This window comes from Carassius carassius, chromosome 31, assembly GCF_963082965.1.
Source record: "Carassius carassius chromosome 31, fCarCar2.1, whole genome shotgun sequence".
Taxonomy (NCBI): domain Eukaryota; kingdom Metazoa; phylum Chordata; class Actinopteri; order Cypriniformes; family Cyprinidae; genus Carassius; species Carassius carassius.
In genome coordinates this window covers 12,489,973-12,504,733 of record NC_081785.1, presented here as the reverse complement: position 1 = coordinate 12,504,733, position 14,761 = coordinate 12,489,973, and the positions used below count along the sequence as shown (strand labels likewise).

The window sequence follows — 14,761 nt, the reverse complement described above, 5'->3', positions numbered from 1 at the left end:
ATAAATAATTTAAAAAATATAGATATAATTTCCCTGCAGCCAGTGGGCCCCCCTTCCAGTGTAGGCCCCTGGGCTTCAGCCCCTCGAAGCCCGTGCATTAATTTAATGCTCCCCTGCATACCATAATAAACGGTCTGTAAGAATCCCTTACTCAGACTGAAAATAAGTCACATTACTTATAGTTTGTTAGATTTTTTTTTATGTTTTCTTTCACAAAAAAAAAAAAAACTGCCCCATCTATTACATTCCTAAATCCACCACTGCCTGTCATGTGGTGGATTTTAATATATGTATATTATAATAATATATATGTAATATATTTAATATATGTATATTTAAAAGCACATTACAGGTCACCACAGTGTCTGCAGAGGCACTAAACCTTAAGCACCACTAAACTTTAGCACTCACTATTCTAATTATATTCTTAATATATATATATATATATATATATATATATATATATATATATATATATATATATATATATATATATATATATATATATATATATATATATATAAAGTTAGCTTTCTAACCTTTTTGTATTCTATCTGTTTTCTTCTTATTTATTATATTATTTAAAAGCCCTTGCTATATGTACTGCGTTAAGCTAACTGAGACTTGTTATAGCACTTGTATATCATTGCTCTTTTGTTAATTTTGATTACATCCATTGTGCTCATTTGTAAGTCACTTTGGATAAAAGCGTCTGCTAAGTGACTAAATGTAAACCCATTGCTAGATATCTATTATACATCAAAATCAATTCACTAAAAGGGAAATTTCTGCCTTCATATTTTGAGTACGGTTCATATTTTCCCCAAGCCCTGGTTAATTTTAAGCAACTGCATCTCTAGTGCCCATTTGTGGGCGACTGGATAATTATAATGATCTTGCTATGTGATAAGATGTTTCTAATCAAACAGTTGGCATATCCATAAGATCAAAATCCCCATCTCACTCTTATGTGTATGTGCTGTTGTCATATTCGTATGCACTTGTTTAAAAGAAAATGTTCCACTGCCATAGTTTATTTGGAAGGAAGGACTGTGTCTCAACTAAACACCAAAGCCATAATTGGGCAAATGGTTGGGTGGGAGACTCTTAAAAATCATCTGAAGCATGGTGGGGGTTCACTATTCATCTTATGTTATCTTATGTTCACGATAAGATACTTTCAAGTGTAAAGGTTCTTTTCTGTGGAGTTGTTTAGGGCTTTAAAGCTCTTGTTTTCTTGTTTTCTAGGGCTTTAAAGGTTTTTTTTCATGGAGTCAGGTCATGCCAGAGTCAGCAGTTATTCATTTTTGCTGTTGAAAAACATTAACATGTAATATTAATCTATGACAATTAATAATTTGGAAACCATGGAACCCAATGGGCATGATGTAAAGTCCTTGTGTTGTATTTTATCTGTGCAAATTGATGTTTGTTTTATATAATAAGTTAATCTGTGTGAAAAACGTCAGTTTTATGTATATTACGACATATGTTTAAAAAAATACATCGATATGCTAAATACATATTTGACAATGATACGTTTGATGACGCTGTTCTGAAGAATATCGCCCTTGTTCACAAAGAGATTAAAAGGCGCTGTCTCTTTAAGAGGAAGAATGCTAGGCACCAACTGTTACATGTAAATATATTCAGAATCCGGACAAGCGGGGCGTGCCAGTAGCCAATCACGGAGCGCGTCCAACCGCGGGAGATCCAAATTTCGCGCGACGTAATTTGGCGCTAAAATAGCACTCCTCTCTGCTGAACTGATGTCAAAGCAAGCTTCTCGACAGGAGAGGGATTACAGATACACGGGGACGCTTACAATCGCCGGCTCGAAGCAAGAAGTACAAGAGGAACATTCCCAAGCTTTGTTTACCTTTAAAGGCAGATTTATGAACCTGAATGACCGTGGTACATTTAATACATGTAATATACTCTGCCGTGCCACTAACAAAGGAACCTAGGAGAGAGTTTTGTTTATTTTTGTTTATATTTTTGTAGTTTTCACGGATAACTTATCTACGACTTCTAACAGTATTTATTATACTAATGTCTGTATCATTAGCAGTCTTTTAATATATAAATATTCATTCTGACTGTTGATCGCTTCAGCAGTAAATAGTAAACGTTATTTGCGTAATAAAGGAGTTTCTTTGCGTCATTTTCGCGGGTTTTTGTGCATTTCGTGCGCAAAATGATGCGGATACCCAGAGGGATTTCTCCTTCTTCTGGAAGAGGCGCATTATCTGGACTCCCGTGCCCACAAAAGAAAATGTTCTCCGCGGTGAGGACGGATTTTTTAAACGCGGGACTCGCAAGCCCACTGATGAATTCTGTACCGACTGGATACTTAACTCAGATCGGGAACACGACAGCTGCAGAGCAGAGACCAAACTGTTTGTACGCGACCCCCCACGGGCCGGAGCCTAAACCGGTGCGGACGTCTTCCGGGCGGCTACCGGTAACCTTCTTTCTTTCCTCAGCCACCACGGCTCTTGTTACAATTCTACGTATGCGCATGCTTGCTGTTTCATGTCTTAGTACAATAATATATAATTTACTAAAACACTGCTACAGTCACACTGTAGAATCCACGTTCTACAGAATGAACGCTTCCCGTTTCTGGCTTTGCCCAGAGGGTTTTATCTGTGCCATCATCTCTAATGTACTGAAAATCTGTCCGTTCCTCATGAATGAATAAAACAGGCTGGTAACTGGAGAGCATGACCACAACACTGCATGTATATTTCAGTCTTTCGTCAGGACAGACAGGACCTTTAGGTAAGAGAGTGTGGCAAGCCATTTGTTTCTAAAAACCAACTAGTCATCCTGTTAAGCTCCAGTATTTAACATTCAAAATAGTACTCACTGTTTTGCTAATAGTGACAATGAAGACCATAGTCAGGGTAGTGATATTTAATTTTGCAAAGGAATGAAAAGGAGACACAATTACAGTATGTAAAAAGTCTTATGCTGTTGTGTAAAAACATGCAATTTGTTCTGATGAAACATCTTTCTACAAAAAAAAAATTGAATATTATCATTAAAATTAGGAATTAAGAATTGATTCAGCTATTGCTTAGGCTGTAAGGCTAACAATCACAGCCTCATGTTCAAATAAGTTAAATTCAATATGGCATCTATTAGGGCTGTCAAATTATTATTATTTTTTTTTTCAAAAATGTTGCATTCAAATTTTAGGTGCAGCCTTATCAGTGGCGCACGATATTCAATGATGATGTGAGTGTTGCATTATAATGTTTTTGTTACCCTATCCAGTTGAAGCCACTATATGCGGTGGTGCTGCGTTGTTCATTAAAAATATTGCTGAAAAAAAAAAACATCAGTGCGGAGAAAATCTTGTTAACATCAACATCGTCAGCCATTTTGAAAGACCTAGCGTCTACTCTAAGATCTATGCTATGGTTACTGTTAACAAATCAATTATTTTTGCCATCAAACTATGTGGAAATCATGAAAATTAGAATAGCTACTACTAACTAGCAACAAAATAACTACTGGTACTGAATTAAAGGGTTAATTCGCCCAAAAATAAAAATTAGCCTATAAATTACTCGCCCTCAAGTCATCCAAGTTGTAAATGATCTTTCAAGCTGTTTAATGGCACTCAGCAGGTGTTGCAGTGCATCAGACCAAACAAAGTTAAATAAAAAGTGCCCATCCACCCTGGATGTGAACAAAGGCCTCCTGTTGCGAATCGATGCATTTTTGTAAGAAAAATATCCATATTCAAAACATAATAATCACTTTAATGTAGCTTGCGCCAACAGTTGTACATGAAAGCAGCTCTGGGAGGATGACGTATGAGTTTGTCACTGCGCATGCGCCGGTGAGTCTCGTGAATACCAACGTTTGCTAACAGGAGCAAAGGAAGCAAAGTTTCCTTACTTTAGCAAAGGAAAACCAGTCTCTTCTTGGCTTATATCCAAATACTACGAAATTCTTCTTTACAAATCCAAATTTTGTACTTATAATTAGTGACCATTGTTTTATTTTGATCTCTCCCTGTGCTTCCACATTCATTACATCTGGGCGGCACATGTGCAAAGCTGAACTTATACGTCATCCGCCTGAAACTGCTTCCGTTTACAACAGTGAATGCAAGCTAAATTAAATTAAGTTTTAAATATGGATATTTTTCTTAGAAAAACGATTTACTACAGGGGCCTTTGTTCACCCCCCGGAGCCGTGTGAGAGACTTTTTTAAAAAAAAATTATTAAGGATGGGTGCTTTTTATTTCACTTCTTTTGGACTGATGCACTGCAACACCTGCTGAGTGCCATTAAAATATATAGTTGCATTTCGATAGTTTTGAATATTGTCATGGCTTGCCATAGGATATATTTCGGGGGGGAGGTGGTAGAAGCTGATAGATAGGGAAAGGGAGCTTTACAGCTTTTTAACCAGACATTATATTATACGGTTCAGGCCAAATAGTAAATTGGGGATAGGGTCTTCAAAGTTAAATTAATCAAAATACAGAACCTTTTATATTTAGCAATCTATAAACCATGCTATGAATTATTGCTTTGCCTCACGTAATGCCGCGTGATTAAATGACTAAGGTTCATTAGACTGATCCCTAAACTGGTTGTTCCTGATTTCTTTTTTTTTTTTTCTAAAGCTTTTTGATTATGTAGATGCAGTTGTAATTATCACTCCCCTTTTTTCTGTGTAGTTGTACACCTGTCTCACCATTCGTCCTTGCACAAGCTCGACCTGTTGAAAAATTCAAGAATGTCAAACTAACTGCTTCGGGAACTACTACTTGTTGTGTTGCTTTCTGCTTCCAGCTGATAAACAAAAGGAATGATCGCAGACTCATGCTGCAGAATATGTGGTAGGGCTGATAACTGACTTGGCATCTGCATGGGGGATTGATGCATATGTCTCAAACTCTGACATAGATTACCACAAAAGCCTGTCTCACAATGCCTTTTCTGGGTTAGATGCAACAATTGGTTCTTATGTTAACAGATCAGATAAGGCCTTGTCCTATTGCTTTCCCTGAATCCAAACCTTTTTTTTTTGTCAAGAATAAAGAAGTTGTTTGGAATGTATTTTAAATGTCTTTCCTGGAAACAAATAGTGTATTTAGTGAAGTTCCACATGGCATTGTGAACAACTTCTAGTTTCCATACATTTTTTTTTCACACCAGTCTCATCTCCTGCTGTGTAGAGTTTCACTCTTGTTCTCTGCCCCTTTTTTGTTTTCGTTCTCAGACCTTTGAACCTTTACTCTGAAAACTAAAGCCACGTTTACACCGTTGGAACTTTACCCAGGAACTAAGGACTTTGGGCTGGTACTCAGTGTGTTTCCAGCGCAGGAACCAGGATCTAAATAAAGTTCTGGGTAAAAAAAAAAAAAGCCCCTCAGTCCCTGCTGGCGAGGTAGTACTTATTCTAAATTCCAGAACTTTCAGGGGCGGGAACTCTGCTGATTGGTTGAATTCACGTAGCATTGTGAATTCAACCACCATTTATTCGGATCATTTTCAAAATATTACTGTTATTGTGTCATGAAATATCATTTTTAAAAGTATTTCAGGTGAGAATGTAGTTGTTTAAAACTAAAATCTGCGGTTTATTTATAAAAACATCACCTATTTAAAAATGTGTTTCTCCGATTTCGGAGACAATCAGCTCCACGTAACCAGCGGGAGTTCAGTGATCATGTTACCGATGACAGCAGTCTCACCTCGGCTAGTCCTTCTGATATTTGCCGCTGGCTCTGATGTCTCCTTAGTAGTTAAACATAAAATATAAATAAAATATAATAACAGGTAATATTTGGTCTGTATTCAATATATATATATATATATATATATATATAGTGTATGTTAAAATGAAAATATAAAGAGGCAATTGATATAATATTTTGTTTCATTCCTTTCATAATGACCGTATATATATACACATTTCCCTGAACTAAGTACATTTCTGCGGCTATTATGTTTAAATTAAAACAAAAGGAGGCAGTGGTATTTCATATCCTATTTTGTTTTGTTGTAAATATACTGAGAGGAAAATAGCAGTAGCCAAGGCGAGCTGACTGAAGTTATCAAGTACGCTGCTGTTTGCAGAATTACTGGATTTGCGACGCCGCGGACAACACACTCCCGAGTCGAATGAGCTAAGTCTGAACTACCGAGTATGCACGTCTGAAATTTGCATACTTTGTATTGAGAAACGCGCGCAGACCTACGTCACCAGACTATTTGCCTAATCTTCACAGTACTTTAGACCACGATGGAAACGCAGAAAGCAACAGGTCTGGTGGGAAAATAGTTCCTAGAGAAAAAAGTTCCTGGTACAATTGTTCCGGGTAATTTCGGTGGAAACGTGGCATAAACTTGTGAAAACAGACCTTCTGATATGTTGCTCAAATGGTAAAGCCTGGCAGTTGAGACTTTAGAAGTTTCCCCAGATCATATTTTCTTATTGTATTGTATTGGTATTGTATTGGTTTGGTTAACGTACAGTTTTGCTAACAATAGTTGCTGACTAAATGCTGTAGTAATTGATGTCAGCATTGTTTTGGTGATCTCCAGAGAAGGAAAATAAAGATGACTACAATACAACAGAGCTATAACACGTGATCAATGGTCCCTGATCATTATGATGTAGAACACATGATTTGGCGTTGTTTCTAGAGACCCTGGTGACACACTCCTTTCCCCCCATCCCAGATTCCCTCAGGTCATTTTACCTCATTTCAATCTCTTAATTTACCTATTTCACCCTGTGGGGCCTCCAGTAACCAGGTGTTGCATCAGCAAGGAGGGTGATGAACTTCAAGCTGTTTAACTCTGATCACTCTACATGTACCCGTCTGGCCAAATTTTGCATTTCAAAGTGTTTTTTCCCTAATGCCTTTTTCATCTGGACTTCCCCCTTTCTTTTTTACCTGTGGCTCCTTTTCATTTTGACACATCAGAATATGACACTGACACAGAATGACCTTTCTTGCTCTTACATTTTGTGAGTAAGATGTATGCATTTTTTCACATTTGGGAGTGGCACAGCTTCTCTCACGTGTCTGCAGGCATATAGAAACCTGTTCTTTCCTGGCAGAATGTGATTGTTAAAAGATTTCTGATGATGATTACTAAACACAATAACACATCTTAAGACCTTGATTCCCAACCTCCAACCAGTGAAAAACTCACCGCTATGCCATTTAGTGTGGAAAGATTGGGGGAAGTGTGACTTCATTTGCAATACACTTAAAAGAATGACTGTAAATATCTTAACACGAAATGAAGTGTATATTGGAAATGCCAAAACATTTGAAAAGAGCCTAATTCAATAGGCATAAATTAGTCTTTGTCATCAGTTGAATTTAGTCATGTTAAATATCCAAGACTTTTATGGTAGACACTGTATGAAAACCATAAGAGACCAGTGAATGAAAGCATTCTGTTCAAATTTCACAACTAGTGTTTTCAATTGCAAATTTAAGAATCAGCAATATACAGTACTTCCCTCAAAGCCTCGTTTTCATTTGCACCAAATTACTCTGCTGTTCAAATGCTTGAAAGGAATTAGTGTAATGTCTGCTGAATGTTTAGCTTTGGTATCACAAGAATAAGTTGCATTTTAATAAATATAAAAATGGAAAAGTTATTCTAATTTGTAATATAAAAAATAAACCCTCAAATGTTTTGAACAGTAGTACAAATATGCTGTATATGAATAAAGAACAATAAGTCGTTTTTTTTTTAATGATGAATCATCCTCTAGAAGTTATTGGAAATGATCATGTTTTGTGTAACTCTTGTTGAAATCAATAGCTGTTAGTGAAGCACATGGCGGTGCTGAGTATTTCATAGGCTTTCACCATGATCTCTGTAGTCACTAGTTATTGTTGCTGTGTACGAATGTCACAATTTTTTTCTATTTAATCTCAACTCAACTTGACATTTATGCATTTGGCACTTTTATCAAAAACATACAAGATTACAAACACAATGTACAGAAATATTTGATTTATTGAATTCTGTATGTATACCATTTATACACACACACATACTTTTTGCCTAAACATGGGTATTTTTGCTGACCTGTACAACAACTGCTGTGTGTAATGTTTACGGATTTACATATTTTTAGGAAACTCCTGAGCCTGGAGCAGTTCCGCCGTTGTCTGGGGTAAATCCATTTATTAGCAAACTGGTGTAGTTATTAGTAGGTAAAGTTTGGATTTCAGTAGGTGAAGCTGCTTCCAGATCAGTGCTTTAGAAGTGAGTGATTCAGATTCCACCCCATATACTTTGAGCCAGCATTTCTCACTTCTCATTTCCCACCTACACAGGAAATAGGCAGAACCAACCACAAATTCTTACAGACATGAGATGCTGCTGTTCTGAGAAACCAAACCACACAAAGGCCCCCTTCTCACACCCAGGAGGGTGTGTGTTCATCTGCTGTGCTTTATCATGGTAACAGCTGATGCTAACACAGATTTGATGACAATTCAACATTGTCCCCTCCAGTCCACAAGCCTCTACATTTAAACATCTAGTGGTGGCTCCAAAACTGCTCTTAGTTGAAACTTAATGTTTTTTGTTTTGTTTTAAACCTTTTTGGCAAGGATCCCCAAGGATATGTTTTCCTGTAATGAGATATGCTTTCATATAATATAAATTCAGCTACATATTTTCATGTACAAAAATTCAATTAAAAAAACAATTGTTGACCTAAGTTATGAACTTATGTTGACAAGGTAGAAAGAGTCATTAGAAGGGTGAGGGTGGGGTGGGGGGGGGAGGGCGGAAGTGGAAACCGAAAAAACGGAAAGATTAAGCTGCTCCTCTCCCCCAACCACCTGTTCAGTGGCTCCAGATGTCCGTGACAGGTGTAGATGTGTTCAGGTCAGGACAATGCAAGCATTTTTTTGCACACACAGAATCAGTGAAGTGGTCTCAGCACATGCCCTGTGTCTGTTAAAGAAGTTTTCTGTCTTGAGTGAATTGCAGTCCTGAAGACCACTGGAAATCAAACCGGCATATGTGGGAGCCTGAAACCGCTATTTAAAAAAATAAATAAAAAGTCCCATAGTGGATAAATATGAAAATGACACCCTTGCGTGTCCCTTTTTTAGAACAAGAAAAAAAAGGTTGCATAGGGAAACCTCTGGCTTCATGTGGATGTGGCCTTAATCATACATAGACAGTGTTAAATGGTCAGATGCACTGACCTGATCAAATCAAATCAAAGCTAGTTGAAAACGTGATTACTTTCTGTTTATAATGTAAACTCTAATGCGTCCTGAGGTGTTCTAGACAGTGGGCTCCCTACTCGCCTGTAAATTAAATTAAAAGTCAGCATGGAATGGAAATTCTTAACACGTTATTGATCTTTTGTAAGAAAAAAGAAACATATGCACAGAGGACAGATGGATTTGAAGTAGCAGTGTATATTCAGGCACTTTAGGAAAGAGGAGTAATTGTTCTTGAAAAATGCAATTAAGAATACACTTTTTCTCTCGCTGTCACAAAGCTTTTCAACACTCCTTCCTATCTGAACATATGTTGTTTATCTGAAAAATTTCATAGAAACCAAGAGCACAATGTTAAACTTGGAGCTATGTTCATTCAAATAGTTTGGTGTAACTGTGTCTTCTACAGGCAGTAAAGGGAGACATAATTAACAATCTCTCATCTTTCTGTCCCAGGCCAAAAGGAGGCTAGATCTGGAAGAGCCTATTTACCTCCCAGAATTCCGGACACCAAAAGGGAAAGGAAACTCTGCTTGTACAAGGGCACCAAGCCCCAAAAGTGAGTACAACAGAATCTTCTGCAACAAATGTCAACGCAATCACTGTTAGAGAAAACTGGACCTTCTGTTTAAAACCCTTGTTTCCATATGATGAGTGAAGGGTGGAAGTTCATACCTGTTTTAGGGCATCTGATAATGGTTTGAAAAGCAAACACACAACTGTCCAAGCCTCTCTTGCTCTTCTGACAGGAACTGCAGCTGGTAATATTCACACTATTATTAAAAAAATGCCTCTTTTGTATCTTTCTCTCTCTCTCTCTAGCTCCCAAGTCTCCAGGGGAGCGCACCCGTTATGACACTTCCCTTGGCCTGCTGACTAAAAAATTTGTGGGCTTGCTGAGCGAGTCGGCTGATGGGGTTCTGGATCTCAACTGGGCCACAGAAGTTCTGGAGGTTCAGAAGAGACGCATCTATGACATCACAAACGTTTTAGAGGGTGTGCAACTCATCCGCAAGAAATCCAAAAACAACATCCAGTGGCTGTGAGTTTGTTAGATCAGATGTTCTGTAAACCAGAGTGCTCATTTTTGAGTCGACTCTGAAACACATGACATTAAGATGCTGTTGTAGTCCATTCTAAATGCTAAATGTTTTACAACTTCTTTACTTGTGGTTTTCCCAGTCATCAATCTGAATTAATGGAGGTTCTGTTTTACTTAAAAAAATAATAATAAAAGAAATAAAAAAAATAGGTGTTTTCTACACTTTGAGGCCTCATGGTATCAAAACTGGTATATTGTGGTCCTTGTAATTGAAAAATAAAAAAGTCTTCGCAGATGTAAGCAATTTTAATGTGGGAAAATAAACCGAAAATACAACATTTTATGGTCGGTACGGTTTTTTTCTTTTTCTGAGAAATCATTACTTTTATTCAGCAATGATGCATTATATTAATCAAAGTTGACAGATGTTATACAAGATTTCTATTTCACATTAATGCTGTTCTTTTGAACTCCTGAATCCTGAAAAAACAACCGTATTACCATTTCTACAAAAAATATTAAAACACCACAACTGTTTTCAATATTGATAAATGTTGAGCACCAAATCAGCATATTAGAATGATTTCTGAAGGACAGTGTATACATATACATTCTTACTCTGTGTTATTAATTATGATGGTTTCATATAGTATGTTGCCTGTGCTTTAGGGTCAGTGGTGTGTTTGAGGGCTCATCCAGCAATTCAGAAAAGACCAGTGCTCTGAAGAAAGAGCTTTCTGAGCTGGACAGGCAGGAGAAAGCGCTGGACGACCTCATTCAGTCCAGCTCAACACGGCTACGTGAGCTGACCGAGAACAAGGACAACCAAAGATATCCTTTTATTGTGTGCATGTTTGTACTCTGAAGAACTGAGGAGTGGTTTGTCTCCTTCACTTTTGTGAGCTTGCTCAGACATGCTGTTTTAACCGCTTGTGTCCCTGCAGCCAAACACTCACATGGCATAGACATCCATTTTACAGTTATCTTCATTAGGAGTCTTTCATTTCAATGCAATAAAGTTACCATGTATTTAAACTCTCAGTAATTTTAAATGCTGTATTAGATGCCACAGCTGTTTGTCCTTAACTGAAGCTCACATTAGCATATGTGACATATCAGGACATTCGTACCATAAGAAGCTTGAAAGATCAAACTGTGATTGCTGTGAAAGCACCATCTGAAACCAAACTGGAAGTTCCAGAAGCATCTGAGGTCAGTATTTGTCTTAGTTCTAACATTGCTGAAAAGATCTGCATGAATCCTGATGCTTCTCTAAGTTTGTTTATGCTGGCTGGTGTTGATCAAGCTTGTGGTCCATGCTAATCAAAACTGATCAACTAGCATTGCTTTTATGGAGCTAGTTGAGCAAGGAAATCTTGCCGGTCAAGCTAGTTAAGAATCCTGGTGGGACACAAGCATGCGGTATACTGTATAGTATGCTGCTCTTTTCAGCATTTTCTTTATCTTTAATATTGATATTAATTAATAAACTAAGTAATTTAATATTCAATTAAACAAGTCTTAAAATAACATTTAAAATGCTGTTGAATAAGTATATGATTTATTACATATAGCATATTTTTTTATGTCTTGTCTTTCCTCATTCATTCGTTTGCTGTCCTGTAGTAATTATAAAACAACTTTGATTTTTTTTTTTTCATCTTTTGTCTTTTACATTAGCGCTGTAAAATATTAATTTGGAACTCAAACATGGTCTTTTTTTCCATTAGGGCTTGCTGCAGATTTACTTGAAAAGCAAGAATGGCCCAATTGAGGTGTACTTGTGTCCTGAAGAATGTTTGGAGGATGCTAGTCCCGTCAAGAATGCCACACCCAGAAAAGATTACCCACAAACCCCTAGCGCCACCACACCCTCTGTCTTCCCACCTGCCAAACCCCAGCCAGTCGAAGGTGAGACAATTGCCAAGAGCTTACTAATGTTTACCGCTTTCAAAGCAAGATGAAAGTGTTGAAAATTTTTTTGGAGCCACTAACAAGATTACATTTTAAATGCTTCAGTTGAATAAGTGCAGTTGAATATGAGCTGTGTGTCCCAGCAGTTCATCTACAAAACTCTCTAACAAAATCTGTCTTAATCTTATGATTACCAAAGCCATCTATTCATTTTCAACTGACAGACTAACAGCATATTTTTATTTCATTTTTTTTTCCATTTTTTCAGTTTTGCCATCAAAGCCTCAGCCATCGATGACTGGCAGCAACTCCCTGCTCGATGTGGAGGGGATCCTGGATCTTCCTCCCAGCCTTCTCCAGATTACAGAAGACCAGCTGCCTGGGATGGCGTTCGCGTCTGACACTTCTGGGCCTTTTGTAAACTTTTCTCCTCGACTCAGCCACGACGACTACCTCTGGAGTCTGGAGGATGGAGAAGGCGTATCTGACTTATTTGACACGTACGATCTGGGAGATCTGCTTAAAACTTGAGTTACCCAGTGTGACGAAACAGTGATTGATGATGAGAGAATTCAGTTGTAATTAGTTTAATTCAGACATTGATCCTCTGAAGTTTTACAACACTCCTTCACATAATGACGGATTGAAGTTTGTATAAAATGCACTACCGAATTGGCTTAATCGGTTCTGTTCCTGATAAAGAATCGGACATATTTTGTCAACAAGTGCCCTCTAGAGGAGATCCATGTGCTAGGTTTAGTACACTATGAAGCCATACTTTTTATTTCTGTCATTAGGTATTTTTACTTAAGATATTTTTGACAAAACAAATACTGAATTTTCATGTGACTTTATTTCAATTTTAAGTTAAATCTTTGCTAATTGGCAGTGTTTTTTGGCCATTATTACTTGAATATTGATGATAAAATAACGCCTGTGTATTTGCATTTTTTAGATATAAGGTAGTATTTACTGTTTATTAGTAATTCTTGGATGAGATGTATGGAACTCAGGTAATTTGAAAGCTTTTCTTAAGCTTTCATTATTTTAGTAATTCCAAACATTGCCAGTAGAGGGCTGTGATTTTTAACTGTAGTCAAACAAAGGTGCTTCTGCACAAATGTAGTGAAATTAATTGTTATAGAGTAAAGATTTGAGAGCGTGTATGGGAGGCATCTTCATAACCAGACTCAACTGAACCAAAAATCTGAAAAGCTATTATAATCCGTCATTCAGATCCTTTCAGTCTGGAAAAAGTGCTCAGATTTTAAGAAATAGGTGCTTGTCTGTTCATTCTACCTCCATCTTTTAGTTTTAGACACCATGAGGTAATACCTTGATCTTGTAAAGGTGGCCTTTCCCATGGCACTGAATAATGATTATGTATTACTACATGGCTCAAGAAACAAGTTTTTTTTTTGTTTTTGTTTTTTACCGCTGACACACCTGTTAATGAGAAACCTCAGGAAATGTCTAGATTTGGCAGCTAATTGTTTTTTTCATAACTTTACCAAATTATTAATTCAAAGAGATGAATTGGTGTGTTTTTTCCCCTAGTCTGTTTGATGTCTTCTTTCAATTTTTCCTCAAATTACAGTAATGGAGATCTCAGGGTTGACTACTCCACTCTGGAGTAGTTTACAGACTTTCAATGGGGTCTGGCAGAAAACCTTTGATACTGTTTGAACACTGAACTGCTGGGAATACAAAGTGGACTTTGTTTCCAGGGGTGTGTTTTAGTTTTGGGGGGGGGGGGGGGGGGGTGAAGTTGGAGCTGGGATTCTTGTCCCACCTAAATGGTAGGTTTTATAGCTGCAAAGACAAAGCTGAATTTAACTGTTTTGATCTGGTGTGTGTAGAGATACACTTAAAAATCACCCATCTTAAAGGCAGAGCACATATGGGATGGGATTCAGAAAGGAAAAGCCTGACTTCCCACACGCAGTTCTGCAGTGAAAAAAATTCTTCTGAAGCAAACATTTCTCAGTCGGGCTGAACAAAAACTTGTATTTAGTTGCGTTCTAGAAACCTGATAAGGTTGATTCAGCATATGTTAAGGGGCTGGGTGGATTTAAGAGCAGTTGTTAATCAGATTTAATAATTGATTTTGAGCATGCCTTTTGATGTGTACAAAAGTTTTATCTGAGGTTTGGTTCATGCAACTGTCCCACATGTGGACAACTGTCCTGTCCTAACAAACTTGAAAAATGTATGTGTGTATATATATGCATGAGTGTGCAGAAGTGTGTACAAATTTTTGGTAGTTTTGTGCATTTTGGTTGTAGTTTATAGTTAATTGTTTTTTCTCATTGGAATGTTTTTAAATAAGCATTATGTTTTTAAATTGTACATATTAATAATTTTGTATTTATATAGGTTTTGTATTTGAAGGACATTGGTAATTGTCTCAGGATTTCATTTTTGTAGACCATCTGTTTAACAGGCAGCACTTATTTGATATTGTGGTTAAATGAATGAAGCCCTGGTGTAATGCTCAAAGCTTGCATTTTTTGTTAAAAGTTTAAAGTTTTGTGCTTGTAATAAACAGACTCCCACAAGG

General features: G+C 37.1%; 1 protein-coding gene across 1 annotated transcript; it reads left to right on the top strand.

Annotated features, from left to right (window-relative positions):
• Nucleotides 1-1,693: 1,693 nt before the first annotated feature.
• On the top strand, nt 1,694-13,162 carry LOC132111578 (transcription factor E2F2-like). Its single transcript, XM_059519003.1, has 7 exons — nt 1,694-2,464; nt 9,702-9,804; nt 10,068-10,287; nt 10,957-11,120; nt 11,387-11,499; nt 12,018-12,198; nt 12,470-13,162. The coding sequence occupies exons 1-7, from the start codon at nt 2,198-2,200 to the stop codon at nt 12,730-12,732; spliced, it is 1,311 nt and encodes a 436-aa protein (XP_059374986.1). The 5' UTR covers nt 1,694-2,197; the 3' UTR covers nt 12,733-13,162.
• Nucleotides 13,163-14,761: the final 1,599 nt, after the last annotated feature.

What these genes read in the sequence shown, in the direction of transcription:
- LOC132111578 (XM_059519003.1), top strand. Translation starts at nt 2,198, where the DNA reads ATGATGCGGATACCCAGAGGGATTTCTCCTTCTTCTGGAAGAGGCGCA. An exon ending in CGTCTTCCGGGCGGCTACCG is followed by an intron (nt 2,465 to 9,701) that starts GTAACCTTCTTT and finishes TTTCTGTCCCAG; the next exon opens with GCCAAAAGGAGGCTAGATCT. An exon ending in AAGGGCACCAAGCCCCAAAA is followed by an intron (nt 9,805 to 10,067) that starts GTGAGTACAACA and finishes CTCTCTCTCTAG; the next exon opens with CTCCCAAGTCTCCAGGGGAG.